The sequence below is a fragment of the Oncorhynchus gorbuscha genome, linkage group LG02 (assembly GCF_021184085.1).
Source record: "Oncorhynchus gorbuscha isolate QuinsamMale2020 ecotype Even-year linkage group LG02, OgorEven_v1.0, whole genome shotgun sequence".
In the NCBI taxonomy this organism is placed as follows: domain Eukaryota; kingdom Metazoa; phylum Chordata; class Actinopteri; order Salmoniformes; family Salmonidae; genus Oncorhynchus; species Oncorhynchus gorbuscha.
The window spans coordinates 55,110,377-55,125,911 of record NC_060174.1 but is presented as its reverse complement, the minus strand read 5'-3'; the positions used below and the strand labels follow the sequence as shown (position 1 = coordinate 55,125,911).

Genomic DNA, 15,535 nt, shown 5'->3' with positions numbered 1-15,535 from the left:
GTCAACTGACTGGTCTCTATGGAAATGCGGCCACAGTAGGCATCCTCCAGGTAGGCAAGCACCTCCTCCACTGACGCCTCAGCCTTACCAAAGTGACGCAGTCCTGGAGAAGAAAGGAATTTATGTAGGAGATAATGAATTTCAGGTCAGTTGGAAAATAGCATGTTTTTTTTTAGGAGGACCTGTTTGGTTGCAAATGCGTTGCAGTATGGGACATGCTAGTCTGCCTGCTTGACAAAGAAACACGTGTGTATAATTCTTTATCTACATGAACACAGACTAAAGACCAAGAGCTCTGATAGTCTGACAGGATGAGGCGTGTGTGTGGGACATAATTCCTTATCTCCCATGAATGGGTATCATAGGAACCCTCAATCAATCATTCGTATTTTTCACATCAGCAGTCACAAAGCGCTTTTACCATCTAAATCATATCCACCAAGTCACATGCACTTTAATTTGATTGATCTAATTTGTGAGTGATGATAGTAATGACTGCGGTATGAGTTACTGTCATCGAAAATGCCTCATCCCTGGAGACACCATCCACTCAAACCGAGTGCCTGTGTTAAACACATGTGCTGCGAGTGAGTCACCACACAAATTAGCAGTTTGGGGCATTTAAAGGCAATGATTTCCTTCAAATTGTTATTGGTGCCATACCATTGCAATGGGTGGTTTAACAATTCAAATGTTGCGTGATGGGTTTTACATTGACTTAAAAGGGTAGGAAACATGAGTTTTTACTCACCAAAGTAACAACACTGTGGCCAAAGACTTAGTCATTTGTAGTCACATTCTGGTTAGCTAGAAGTAAAAAAATAGTTATGTTTTGGGGTTTTTACATATTTATTAACTTATTTCCGGGTATCTTCTACCCATAATGCACTATTTCTTAACGTCATATGGAGAATCTACTCTGCGTTAGCTATCTTGAGCTGGCTAACGTTAGCCACTAGCCATGCAAACAGAGTGCTGGCAGTGGTGAGCTAAAACAATTGTCCACCACACGGTTCAGTTGTCAGAGAATTGAGCACTAAATGCATCTGGGCATTGCATGCATATACAGGTCCTTTAGAAAGTATTCATACCCCTTGACTTATTGCTAATTTTGTTGTGTTACAGCCTGAACTCATTATTTTCCTCCCATCTACACACAACGCCACATAATGACAAAGTGAAAACTTGTTAAGATATATTTGCTAAATTATTGAAAATGAAACAGAAATATCTGATATACATTAAAACAAAAACGTATTTCACCTTTATTTAACCAGATAGGCTAGTTGAGAACAAGTTCTAATTTACAACTGCGACCTGGCCAAGATAAATTAAAGAGTTCGACACATACAACACAGAGTTACACATGGAATAAACAAACAAATTCAATAATACAGTAGAACAAGTCTATATACAGTGTGTGCAAATTAGGTAGGATAAGGGAGGTAAGGCAATAAATAGGCCATGGTGGCAAAGTAATTACAATATAGCAATTAAACACTGGAATGGTAGATGTGCAGAAGATGAATGTGCAAGTAGAGATACTGGAGTGCAAAGGAGCAAGATAAATAAATACAGTATGGGGATGAGGTAGTTGGATGGGCTATGTACAGGTGCAGTGATCTGTGAGATGCTCTGACAGCTGGTGCTTAAAGCTAGTGAGGAAGATAAGTGTTTCCAGCTTCAGTGATTTTTGCAGTTCGTTCTCGTCATTGGCAGCAGAGAACTGGAAGGAAAGGCGGCCAAAGGAAGAATTGGGTTTGTGGGTGACCAGTGAGATATACCTGCTGGAGAGCGTGCTGCTATGGTGACCAGTGAGCTGAGATGAGGCGGAGCTTTACCTAGCAGAGACTTGTAGATGACCTGGAGCCAGTAGGTTTGGCAACGAATATGAAGCGAGGGCCAGCCAACGAGAGCATACAGGTCGCAGTGGTGAGTAGTATATGGGGCTTTGGTGACAAAACGGGTGGCACCGTGATAGACTGCATTCAATTATTGAGTAGAGTGTTGGGGGCTATTTTGTAAATGACATCACCAAAGTCGAGGATCGGTAGGATGGTCAGTTTTACAAGGGTATGTTGGCAGCATGAGTGAAGGATGCTTTGTTGCGAAATAGGAAGCCAATTCTAGATTTGCTTAATGTGAGTCTGGGAGGAGAGTTTACAGTCTAACCAGACACCAAGGTATTTGTAGTTGTCCACATATTCTAAGTCAGAACCGTCCAGAGTAGTGATGCTGGATGGGCGAGCAGGTGCGAGCAGCGATTGGTTGAAGAGCATGCATTTAGTTTTACTAGCGTTTAAGAGCAGTTGGAGGCCATGGAAGAAGAGTTGCATGGCATTGAAGCTCGTCTGGAGGTTTGTTAACAGAGTGTCAAGGTGTAGAGGTGGATCAGAGACTCACCAGCAGCAAGAGCAACATCATTGATATATACAGAGAAAAGAGTCGGCCCGAGAATTGAACTCTGCGTCACCCCCATAGAGACTGCAAGAGGTCCGGAAAACATGCCCTACGATTTGACACACTGAACTCTGAGAAGTAGTTGGTGAACCAGGCACAGCAGTCATTTGAGAAACAAAGGCTGTTGAGTCGAAACCCTTGGCCAGGTCGATGAAGACTGCTGCACAGTAATGTCTCTTATCGATGGCGGTTATGATACAGTTTAGGACCTTGAGTGTGGATGAGGTGCACCCATAACCAGCACTGAGACCAGATTGCATAGCGGAGAAAATACGGTGGTATTCGAAATGGTCGGTAATCTGTTAACTTGGCTTTCGAAGACCTTAGAAAGGCACAGTAGGATAGATATAGGCCTCTAGCAGTTTGGGTCTAGAGTGTCTCCCTCTTTGAAGAGGGGGATGACCACGGCAGCTTTCCAATCTTTGGGAATCTCAGACGATATGAAAGAGAGGTTGAACAGTCTAGTAATAGGGGTTGCAACAATTTCGGGCAGATCATTTTAGAAAGAGAGGGTCCAGATTGTCTTGCCCAGCTGATTTGTAGGGGTACAGATTTTGCAGATCTTTCAGAACATCAGCTATCTGGATTTGGGTGAAGGAGTAATGGGGAGGCTTAGGCAAGTTGCTGTGGGGGGTGAATGGCTGTTGACCGGGGTAGGGGTATCCAGGTGGAAAGCATGGCCAGCCATAGAAAAATGCTCATTGGAATTCTCAATTATAGTGGATTTATCTGTGTTTCCTAGCCTCAGTGCAGTGGGCAGCTGGGAGGAGGTGCTCTTATTCTCCATGGACACTACGCTACAGGATGCAAATTTCTGTTAGGAAAGCTAAGGCTAGCTTTTTCAAACTGCCTGTGTATATTTGTTCCTAACTTACCTGAAAAGTTGCATATCACGGGGACTATTCAATGCAGAATGCCACAGGATGTTTTTGTGCTTGTCAAGGGCAGTCAGGTCTGGAGAGAACCAAAAACTACATGTGTTCCTGTTTCTACATTTTTTGAACGGGGCATGCTTATTTAAGATGGTGAGGAAAGCTTATATTGTAGGATGGCCGGGGTGTTAAGCATGTCCCAGTTTAAGTCACCTAGCAGCACGAGCTCTGAAGATAGATGGGCAATCAATTCACATATGATGTCCAGGGCACAGCTGGGGGCAGAGGGTGGACTATAGCAAGTGGCAACGGTGAGAGACTTGTTTCTGGAAAGGTGGATTTTTAAAAGTAGAAGCTCGAATTGTTTGGGTACAGACCTGGAAAGTAAGAACTCTGCAGGCTCTCTCTGCAGTAGATTGCAACACTGCCCACTTTGTTTCTTATCTTGTCAGAAAATTTTTAAATTAGGGATGGAAATTAAGATTTTTGGTGGCCTTCCTAAACCAGGATTCAGACACGGCTAGGACATCCGGGTTGGCGGAGTGTGCTAATGCAGTGAATAAAACAAACTTAGGGAGGAGCCTTCTAACGTTAACATGCATGAAACCACAGTTAGAAGTCAACAATGAAAGCACCTGGGGAACAATGAAGCACAAATGAAAGCACCTGGGGAATAGGAGTGGAGCTTGGCACTGCAGGGCCTGGATTAACGTCCATAAGAGGAACAAATGAGGAGTAGGATAAGGGTATGGCTAAAGGCTATAAGAAGGAGCAGGTTTCTGGGCGCAATAGAAGGTTTCTGGAACAAAGGAGGAGTAGGATAAAGGTGGGGCTAAAGGCTATAAGGAGCAGGTTTCTAGGCACAATAGAATAGATTCAAGGCATAAATGTACAGACAAAGGTATGGTAGGATGTGAGTACACATCGATCCTAGTCCTGTATTGACGTCTTTACTGTTTGATGGCTCGTCTGAGGTCGTAGCAGGGTTTCTTATAAGCGTCCGGATTAGTGTCCTGCTCCTTCAAACTGGCAGCTCTAGCCTTTAGGTCAGTGCGGATGTTGCCTGTAATCCATGGCATCTGGTTTGGATATGTACAGTACAGGTCACCGTGGAGATGACAGTCAATGCACTTACTGTATTAATGAAGCCGGTGATTGATGTGGTAAACTCCTCAATCGGATTACTTCCAGAACATATTCCAGTCTGTGCTAGCGAAACAGTCCTGTACCTTAGTATCCGCTTCACCGGACCACTTCCACAGGTACTTTGTGTTTGAGTTTTTGCTTGTAAGCAGGAATCATGAGGATGATCAGATTTGCCAAATGGAGGGCAAGTGAGAGCTTTGTATGAGTCTCTGTGTGTGGAGTAAAGGTGATCTAAAAAGTTGTCACCTCTAGTTGCACAGGTGACATGGTGGTAAAAATGAGGTGAGATGGATTTCAGTTTCCCTGCATTAAAATCACCGGCCACGTCCGGATGTGCATTTCCTTGCACGGATCATTGAGTGTGGTCTCAGTGCCAGCATGGGTTTGTGGTGGTAAATATACAGCTATGAAAAATATAGATAAACTAAACAAAAATATAAAAATGCAACGTGCAACAATTTCAAAGATTTTACTGAGTTACAGTTCATATAAGGAAATCAGTCAATTTAAATTAATTCGTTAGGCCCTAATCTATGAATTTCACATGACTGGGAATACAGATATGCATCTGTTGGTCAAAGATATCTTCAAAAAAAGGTAGGGGCGTGCATCAGAAAACTAGTCAGTATCTGGTGTGACCGCCATTTGCCCCATGCAGCACAACACATTTTCTTTGCATCAGGATCAGGCTGTTGATCGTGGCCTGTGAAATACTGTCCCACTCCTCTTCAATGCCCGTGCAAAGTTGCTGGATATTGGCGGAAATTGGAACGCGCTGTCGTACCCGTCAATCCAGAGCATCCCAAACATGCTCAATGGCTGACATACCTGGTGAGTATGCAGAAATGGGACATTTTCAGCTTCCAGGAATTGTGTACACATCCTTACGACATGGGGCTGTGCATTCTCATGCTGAAACATAAGGATCTCGTCACAGTATCTCTGTGCATTCAAATTGCCATTGATAAAATGCAATTGTGTTCAGCTTTTTGTGCGAATGGAAAATTTGGGACCAACACTTGACATGTTAAACTTTTTGTTCAGTATAGTCCACAGCTTATCATAAAGTAGTCTAACAGAGAATGCACTCCAGCTGTTGTTACCAACGAGACAAACACCTACCCCCTTAACCTTACCCAGCTAGATGTACAGTACCAGTCAAAAGTTGACACCTACTCATTCAAGGGTTTCTCTTTATTTTTACTATTTTCTACATTGTAAAAAAATTATGAAGACATCAAAATTATGAAATAACTGATATGGAATCATGAAGTAACCAAACTTTTTAAATGCTAAAGAAATCAAAATATATATTATATTTGAGATTCTTCAAAGTAGACACCCTTTGCCTTGACGGCTTTGCACGCTCTTGGCATTCTCTCAAGCAGCTTCATGAGGTAGTCACCTGGAATGCATTTAAATTAACAGGTCTGCCTTAAAAGTTAATTTGTGGAATTTCTTTCCTTCTTAATGCGTTTGAGCCAATCAGTTATGTTGTGACAAGGTACAGTACGGCTAGTATACATAAGATAGCCCTATTTGGTAAAAGACCAAGTACATATTATGGCAAGAACAGCTCAAATAAGCAAAGAGAAACGACAGTCCATCATTACCTTAAAACTTGTTAGGGATAGGGTGCAGTTTTCTGAAGTTTGGATGACTGAGGTTCCCAAAGTAAACTACCCGCTACTCAGGCCCAGAAGCTAGGATATGCATATGCAAGGTAGTATTGGATAGAAAACACTCTAAAGTTTCTAAAACTGTTAAATTTATGTCTGAGTATAACAGAACTGATTTGGCAGGCGAAAACCCGAGGACACTTTTTTTCTGTTGACCTGCCAGCCAATTCAAAGGTTAAGCTATTGAAAACCAAGACTTCCGCCTCCCAAATTGCAGTTCCTATGGCTTCCACTAGATGTCAACAGTCTTTATACATGATTTCAGGCTTGTTTTTAGAAAAGCCAACGAGGAATAGTTGTTTGTCCTCAGGGAGCTCTTTGGCAAATCTAGTCTCACTGCGCACGTGACAGAGGGAGCGCGCTGCGTTCTTTTCCTTTCCTATTGAAAATAGTTCGCTCTGTATGAAATATTATCATTTATTTAGATATTAAGAGTACCAAATAATGAATTAGAAACGTTGTTTGATTTGTTTGGACAAAATTTACTGGTAACTTTTGGACCTCCTATGTCTGCATTCTGGACGGGTGGATTACTGAACTCAATGACGCCTACTAAACGGACTATTTGTGATAAAGGAATTTATCGAAGAAATTGACCATTCATTGTGTTCTTGGTACTCTTGTGATTTTGATCAGAGGAAGAATTGATATAGTGTTCGTTTACCAGAGATGGTAATGTGAAGAACAACATGACCTGCACCAAAATCAAATTAGGATAGAAACGCTAGGACAACGAGTGTCCAAGTCCTAAAATTATCCGGTAGAATGCCCTGCTTTTACTTAATCACACTCACAACCATAAGCTATTGTCTGTAATTAGCTCGCCATTAACTTTGCCAGCTAACGTAACGTGTCTTTAGTATTATGCCCATTAAAAAAAAGATTGTGCACAGGAGGTTCCGCGCTCCCTGTAAAAATGTTTTTTTTTTTTCATTGTTCAGCTGTGCGCTTCTTTATTGCCAAATTTGTTATATCCAACGTTTTTGGAACACGTTCTAAAGAACATTATTGAGAATAATACCATCCTCATATGAATCTCCCAATAGACCACATAGCCTACCAGATGTGTTGAGGGGTCCTTGTACAGCCCCAGTCAACATGTTGATCTCTGGCACAGTGTCCTCCACAGGGTCCTCTGGCAGTAGAGGGTTAATTTTAGCAGCCTTGTGTCCATGTGCTCGGTATGCCTCCACCAGGCGCATGAGACCATGATCTGTGTAAACAGAACAGCCTTTTTAAATGTCAAATTGATGTAAAAACTGATGATGTATTTAAATGAATGCATCTATTATTATTGTAAAATGTGTAGAAAAAGTCAATAAAGATGAAAAAATAACATTTAAAAAAGACATGGGGTAGGAGGATATACCTCTAGGCTATGACAAACATTAGTCTACAGTTAAATGCAAATTAAAGCAAGAAGTAAAAGTGTATGATATGCAGTGACAATAAGGAATATAAGAACAACTCAACACTTAATCTATTCTGCAATTACAATAGGTGAATTGATAGACCTAGAATCAGTTATAAAATGTAGAATTCACTTTGTGCAAAGGATGCTTAGTTGTTTTCCCATTGAAAAAGACAATGATTTAGGTTTAATGTTCATTATCTACAAAACATGAGCTGTGTTCAAATACCCATACTAACATACTGTTTCTTTACTGTAATTTCCGGACTATAAGCCGCTACTTTATTCCCACACTTTGAACCTCGCGGTTTATACAATGACGCAGCTAATTTATGGATTTTTCCCGCTTTCACAAGATTCATGCCGCCAAAAAAACTGAGCACCGTCACATAATGTGACGTAGATCGAGCGCGCTCAAACTTCCCATCATTCTGATTACGGTAGTAATTTTGTCACATTTATCATGGCAAAGACACAGAGAAATGCATATGATGCAGCTTTCAAGTTGAAGGAAATAAAACTGGCTGTTGGAAAAGGAAATAGAGCTGCTGCATGGGAGCTTGGCCTTAATGAGTCCATGATAAGACGTTGGAAACAGCAGCGTGAGGAACTGACAACAAAAGCTTTCAGAGGGAAGAAAAGCAGATGGCCCAAAGTATTTGCAGCCACTTGACATCAGTGTAAATCGTGCATTTAAGGTGGTGCTCCTTGTTCAGTGGGAGGCTTGGATGACAAGTGGGGAGAAATCCTTCACTAAAACGGGCCGCAGGCGAAGAGCATCTTATGGGTCCTGACAACGTGGAGCATTGTCAAAAAATCCACTATCATCAACGGGTTTCGAATGGCTGGACTCCTTCCTGCGTGTTGAAGGGGCAGCATGAGCTCAGCGGGGTATTTGCCTCCGGATGAAAGTGATGAGAGCGACAATGAAAACGATCCAACATCGGATGAAGCAATTCTGAGGCTATTCAACTCCGACACCGAAGGAGATGACTTCAGTGGTTTCAGTGCACAGGAGGAGGAAGATAGTGACCAATGACTTTCTTGGTAGGCTACTGTTTTAATTTTTGTTACAAGCAGTGTTTCGTTAAAGCCTATTTATTTTTGTTACAAGCCGTGTTTCGTTTAAAGGCTGTGTAAAGTTAATTTGTTTCAATGTACTGGTAGGCACCTGCGGCTTATAGACATGTGCGGCTTATTTATGTACAAAATACATATTTTGTAATAATTCAGTGGGTGCGGTTTATATTCAGGTGCGCTTAATAGTCCAGCAATTACGGTATTTTAGTATACTGTAAACAAACAGTACCGTTTCAGTTGAGCGTACTAGCGCGTCGCCTGTCTACTGGAAGTTGATGTTGTTATGCAACCTCTTGCTAACTTGATTGCATAACAAATGACTAGGTAAAAATTGTACGATTTCGTGTGTGTTCATCAATTCAATCTGGAATGCCAGAGTGCGCTCTGGGCGTTCGCATATCCAGAGCATGGTCAGATTATCTGCTCGTAAATTCAGAGCGTGAGTAGAGTTGATCCGAGCATTCAACGGCAGTCAAGCACCCAAACTAACTGGCAAATGTTTCGCTAGCTACTTCCAGAAACAAATGAGAGAGCATGTCATAATTAGTAAAACGAATGAATTTGTATTCGCTCTCGTCGAACTTTGGCAGCAATTGTCTTCCAATGTGAAAAGCTTTGAAGCCACGCCCATTTTCCGAAGAACGAATTATACGGAACCCAAACCGGCTGCGCACATGCGCCATCGTGCATAAATGTATTTTGTCCCCCACACCAAACGCGACCATGACACGCAGGTTAAAACATCAAAAAACTCTGAACCAATTACATTAATTTGGGGACAGGTCAAAAAGCATTTAACATTTATTGCAATTTAGCTAGCTAGCTTTCACTAGCTGCTTTAGCTAGCTAGCTTTCAAGTTGTTATTTTACCTGAAATGCACAAGGTCCTCTACTCCGACAATCAATCCACACACACAGTCAATCAAATTGTTTCTAGTCATCTCTCCACTTAATATTGCGATTGGCAACTTTCATAAATTATGTGCATTACCACCACTGACCTCGTTCGTCTTTCAGTCACCCACATGGGTATAACCAATGAGGAGTGTAGAGGACTGCTAATTCCTTATGTAGGTGACATTACACTACTATAGCTGGGACAACGTATTTTCATAGTAAAACAGGTTGGGCCCCACACAGGATACTCCTAGCCACAGGTGTTGGCCGGGAGTTCGGCCATAACTCCTCTGAAGACAGGGACGCACACACATTACACACTGACTCCTCTGAAGACAGAGACGACGCACATACAATACACACTAACTGCCGAGGACACACAGATAAGACATACACCCACACATTGGGAGGAAGAGACACAGCCTTGACTTGCAGACAAACTAGCACACACACATAATCTCCCTCCCAGCTGAACATTGTGTGACTGAAGATAGCGCACACACCAGATCCCCTTTTCAGCTGAACATGGTGTGACGACCAAGAACAGGCATGGCAGGATTCTACGATGAAGGACAGACAACAGAGCAAATGCCGGACGACTACACCCCAGCCTGATCCAATCCGAAGATCCGATCTCCTAGAAATCAACCTACTTTCTGTTGTGTATATGAAGCTTGTACTCACTGTTAGCAAGGTGCTTTTTCTGCTAGTCTCTGATGAGCTAACAGAGGGGCCCGTATATACGCTGTACCAAATATCTTTACTCTGAATAAACCTGTCGCTTGTCGTACAATCTACCACCTTGTCTGCATCGATCCTTGACCGACTCACCCTTCTATCATATCCCATCATCAACAGAACTTGGTAGCAGAGGATGGTTAAATAACGATCCATCAAAGTGAGTTGATTTGGGTGTGAGAGGGCGAGAGGGTGAAAGGACGATTCACGGAGGACAGAGGTGAAGGAATTCGGGGGAGGACAACAATTCTGCTCAACTCGGGAAACTGATCTCACGGTGCACCACAAACAAGGTAAGCAAAACCTGTTAAATCAAACTTTGCATATTGTCGTATAGTCTGTCTAAATTTTGATCAGTATTTCCGAGTAAGTATGAATTCTTGTGTAAATGTATATTTTGCTGACAAGTTGAAAGTACAGTGAAGTGAACATATGTGGTACAAACCGGCGACGGCCGGGTGATTAAATCATTGATGAGATATCAGTAAGGGGATAGCTAATTACTATTCATTAAATCTGGCGCCGAGGGGATAAATTGTAATTTTGTCCCGTGACCCGGTCAGCACAGCCTGATAGCTTTCAATGATGAGATATCACTTTTGAGGCCTGTAGTTCCGATAGGGGTCAAAGGTAATTCTGATAGGGATCGGACATGTGTATTAATTAGTTCCGATAGGGGTCAGAGATAATTTTGATAGGGATCGGACATGTGTACTAATTCTGATAGGGGTCAGCACGGTAGAGATTAGGGATAGATATCAGTAAGGGGATAGCTAAACCTGGCGCCGAGGGGAAAAAAATTGCAATTTTGTCCCGCAACTCGGTCGAAGACCAGTCTGATAAGAAGTCCAATAATAAAGATAAGCTGATAGGGGTCAGAGAGATAACGTGTATTTGTAACTGTTCATATTAAAATGTAATGTGGTTGTAATCGTCTCCATCAAGATTGTTAATGGTTTGAGAGACAGAGAGAGAGAGAGAGAGAGAACTCAAGAAGGGTTATTGGATAAATCCGAAACTTATATGTTGTATGTAAACTTTTATGTTGTCCGAAAATTCTGTGATGTATGTAAACTTCTACGTTGTATGTACCTACCTATGACTTCTGTGTTAAATACATAATCAGGAACTAAATGACTGGTGTAGAATTGAAACAAGATCTGATTGTAATATTCAATATTGAGACTAAATAGTCAATTTGATCCTTTTGGTTGCGCTCTCCACAAATGCTACACCAACCCATTCTTTTTCTCCAACTAAAATATACTAAGGAGAAGCTCTGAGATAAGCCAGAATACGAGCAGTAGCGTCTCCTCGAATACATCGTAGGTATTAATCAACGTCGGTCGAAGTATATGCTAATTATATTCAGATAGTCTCTGAGAATTTCGATTAAAAATCAGATTAAATTCCAATTGATTTAAATTGAATTCCGATTAAAACATATTCACAATGGCGACTCCCCATACTCCTAAGCTGAGATTTAATGTGTTCCTAGACCAAAGAATGGAATACAGATCGGGAGGAAAAGAACAGTGGAAGTCTATAAAGAAGGTTTGGGAGGGATTAAAGTTAAAATGGACTCAGTCAGGTTATCTAGGAGGGGGGCTGCCAACCATAGCCCAGCTGAAAACAATGGAATGTGGATTGAGAGAGACGCTGCAGGAGACAAGAGACATGGAGGTAGAAAGAAACAAGGGCCATGTATTTAAAAGCCAAGGGACCAAACAGAGAGAGAGAGCAGAAGAGGAACTAAAGATAGGAACTTGGGCCATAGAAGAAGCGCAGAAAGCACAACTGAAAAAAATCCTGAAATGATGGGGGTGGCCACTTCCTTACAAGGGGCAGATGCACCGACGAGCCACCACCAGGAGATGGCGCCAAATCCATCTCCCTCTGCCCTGGCCATTCCCTCACAAGGGGCAGATGCACAGACAAGCCACCACCAGGAGGTGGCGCCAAATCCATCTCCCTCTGCCCTGGCCATTCCCTCACAAGGGGCAGATGCACAGACAAGCCACCACCAGGAGATGGCGCCAAATCCATTTCCCTCTGCCCCGCCAACACCTGTGCCCTCAACAACCCAACAGCTTTACCCAGTCCTGACAAATTTGCCTCCACCCTATACTGAAGAAAGGAGAAGGGCCGGGCCCGCGGTAACACAGGCCCCTGTGTTCATTGTGAAAGAAGGAGTACTCAGTGGGGATACGTTAATCAAAGGGGGCCACTTGGAGTGTGAAGAATTTAAACCTGGCCCACAGGCCTCCTCCACACCTGGGGGTGCACAAATGTGCACACCAGGCCCATCTGACATGCATGCCCCTCGATCTATGCGAGAACAGCGCCACCCCAGTGGCCACACGAGAAATCCATCCACAGATGGAGCATGGGGCAACGGGAGCAGCTTGAAGTCAAAGGGGAGGGATACCCCCACCTCCCGCACATCCAGTGTATACGGAGAACATAAAGGGGAACCAAGGAGTAAGGAATATTTCACAAGTGGCCGTATACCAGACGAAAATCTAATGTCTTTCAGCGAACCGGAAGAACAGGGAGAAGATGATATGGAACTACAAGAGGAAGACGTTCCCCTCATGTCTGCAGGTGTATGGGAGGCGAAAACCCAACTTAAACTCATGGAAGAGGTTACAGCAGAAACGGGTGAAGCAGTCCTGTTACAAGGGATTTTTAAGGGAAAATCAACCCCCGTTCAAACAGCAGTAAGACAGTTGCAGCGCATCATAGATAGACAAAGGAGAATAGGGGAAGAAGAAGCGAAAAAACGACAGGAGCTGTATCAAATGCCACTCAGGATGGATGACACATCTAACCGAGAGGAATACGTTGCCTGGAAGATGCAAGATTTAACGGCCTTGATGGAACAGCTCCCGAGCTTACATGGGGGGGCCTCAGCCTGGCTGCTTCAGCTTCAATTCTTAACTTCCGGGGTCCGGCTTGCCCTGGGGGACATGAAAGCCTTATTGGCTAGGTCAACCGACTACACGACCATGATGGCCATAATAAACACAGCAGGACTGGGATCCCATGGGGCTTCAAAAGAACCTGAAAAATATAGGGGAGCACTGTGGGATGAGCTGAGAAGGACATATCCCACCGAGAAAAACTATGACACCCTTACCTCGTTCACTATGGAAGACGGGGAGCAGGCAGCTCGATACCTGGACAGGGCAAAGACAACCTGGAGATCAGTGCATATTGAACCCCATGACCAGAGCGGTACCACTCTCAGCATGTGGAAGGAGATGGTGGTGAATGGGACGCCGACAGAGGTGAAAAACAAGCTTAGGGCCACAGTGGGGCTGATGGCCGTGCCCACTGCTCAATTCAACTCCCATGGGGGTCCTTCTGTAGCTCAGTTGGTAGAGCATGGCGCTTGTAACGCCAGGGTAGTGGGTTCGATTCCCGGGACCACCCATACGTAGAATGTATGCACACATGACTGTAAGTCGCTTTGGATAAAAGCGTCTGCTAAATGGCATATATTATGTACACCATCACATCTCTCAATACAATAAAGACAAAGGCACGGCTGATTCACAAGTACAATCGCTGCAACTCCAGTTGCTCAAACTACAATTAAATGAAGCCCAAAAGATCGCGAAACCAAAAAAGCAAATGGTGGTGGAGGAACCCACTGATATAGCTAAGATTGTATCCCAGACCATAAATCAGATGTTGGTGGCCGCTCCAGCACCACCAACCCCCGCACAGGCACCGGTCGTGTACACCGCCCCTCCAACTCCAGGAGCCAACTACGGATATGGGGGTTATGCTCAGCCAAGGTTCTCCAACCCCCCGGGACCAACATGGGGGGGGCCGACACAAGTAAGACCCTCTCATTGCTACAACTGTAAACACGAAGGCCATTACGCCAGAGACTGCTCCGCTCCCCCCTCACAGCAGCGCCTGTCATATTTGGCTAACAGAGGGAGGAGAGGTGGACAACGGGGAAGAGGAGCCCCATGGTACCCAGCCCCTGCCCAGGGATATCCACCAGCCCCTGCCCAGGGATATCCACCAGCCCCTGCCCAGGGATATCAACCAGCCTACAACCCAGCGCCTCCTACCGGCCCCACCTTCCAGGGGATGTCAGAGGGGCTACCCCCATGGGAATGAAGCTGCCCACCACCACCAGTCGGGTTAGATGGCCAACGATTCCCCGTCCACACAGAACCCACCATCACGTGTGATATACAGGGAGTCACTCACAGGTTCCTTGTGGACACTGGATGTACATATTCTGCCATCAATTCGCATCAACCCCTCTCTTCAGACAAGGTAAAGGTGGTGGGGGTTTCCGGAAATCCTGAAGATCAATACAAAACTACTCCATTATTATTCCAGTGGGGGCCTTCCAGTTTAAAACACCAATTCCTATATTGTCCAAATTGCCCAATTAACCTACTAGGTCGAGACCTGCTCTGTAAATTAGGATGCTCAATCTACCTAACTGAATCAGGTGTGGAGGTTTCGCTCGATCCACCGCCAAGGGCCCGAATACTGATGCTCCCAATTCTGCCCGCACCTGCTCTATCCACCACACAGGAGGTTCACTGGCTCAAATGCTTACCATCTGGACCTGGCACTACCTGCTATCCAATTTCAATTCAACCAATGGAGGAAGCTAATATACACCTTTCATCCCTACAAGACACCACAGGCAGAATTACACTGCACACTCAACGTCACTGACGACGAAGACACGCCTTACACACAAGATTGGGATGAAAACATGATGCATCTTACCCCAGAAATACGGTGTCTCACCATTGTGTGCGGCCCTGAGGGGGTGGCAGCCCCAGTCATACTCCCACAACATATTAAACCTTGGTATCAACTGGGACCCGAATCTTCTCCTCACGTGACCCTCGCAGTGGGAAATGGACATGAGGCCCGAAGTCTGGGTCCAATGATAAAAAGGGCCTCGAAACTCACTTGGGAAGCGACTAATACACCAGGCCTGTTAAAGGCAACCACCGAAGAGATGTGGCGTCTGACTATGGTGGACACGGAAGAACGGTGCCAGCCTGAGCGTCTCACTCTCCCCAGGCACCACGGAAAACCATATTCTGATCACCCTTCCTCCCCTGCTGTCTTGAATTCCATTGACAAGGCAATATGGACAACCACACCATTTGACGTGGGAAAGATACAGGTCCAACCAGTGCGCATTACCCTAACTAATCCAGCACAAGTACCAATATTTCGAACCCAATATCGACTGAAGCATG

General features: G+C 44.2%; 1 protein-coding gene across 5 annotated transcripts in view; it reads right to left on the bottom strand.

Moving 5' to 3' along the window:
- Window positions 1-15,535, bottom strand: part of LOC124004706 (probable 2-oxoglutarate dehydrogenase E1 component DHKTD1, mitochondrial) — a 39,837-nt gene that overhangs the window by 14,599 nt on the left and 9,703 nt on the right. For 4 of the 5 annotated variants that reach the window (XR_006833513.1, XR_006833512.1, XM_046313437.1 and 1 more), the window contains exons 2-3: window positions 7,218-7,370; window positions 1-103 (exon numbers count right to left, since the gene is read on the bottom strand). The exon at window positions 1-103 is cut by the window's left edge and continues 109 nt beyond it. Coding sequence is in view for 2 of the 5 variants with exons in the window: in XM_046313437.1 (XP_046169393.1) it covers window positions 1-103; window positions 7,218-7,370 (256 nt within the window). In the remaining 3 variants the exon portion in view is untranslated. The remainder of the gene's footprint in view (window positions 104-7,217; window positions 7,371-15,535) is intronic. The other variant, XR_006833517.1, reaches the window with a different exon arrangement.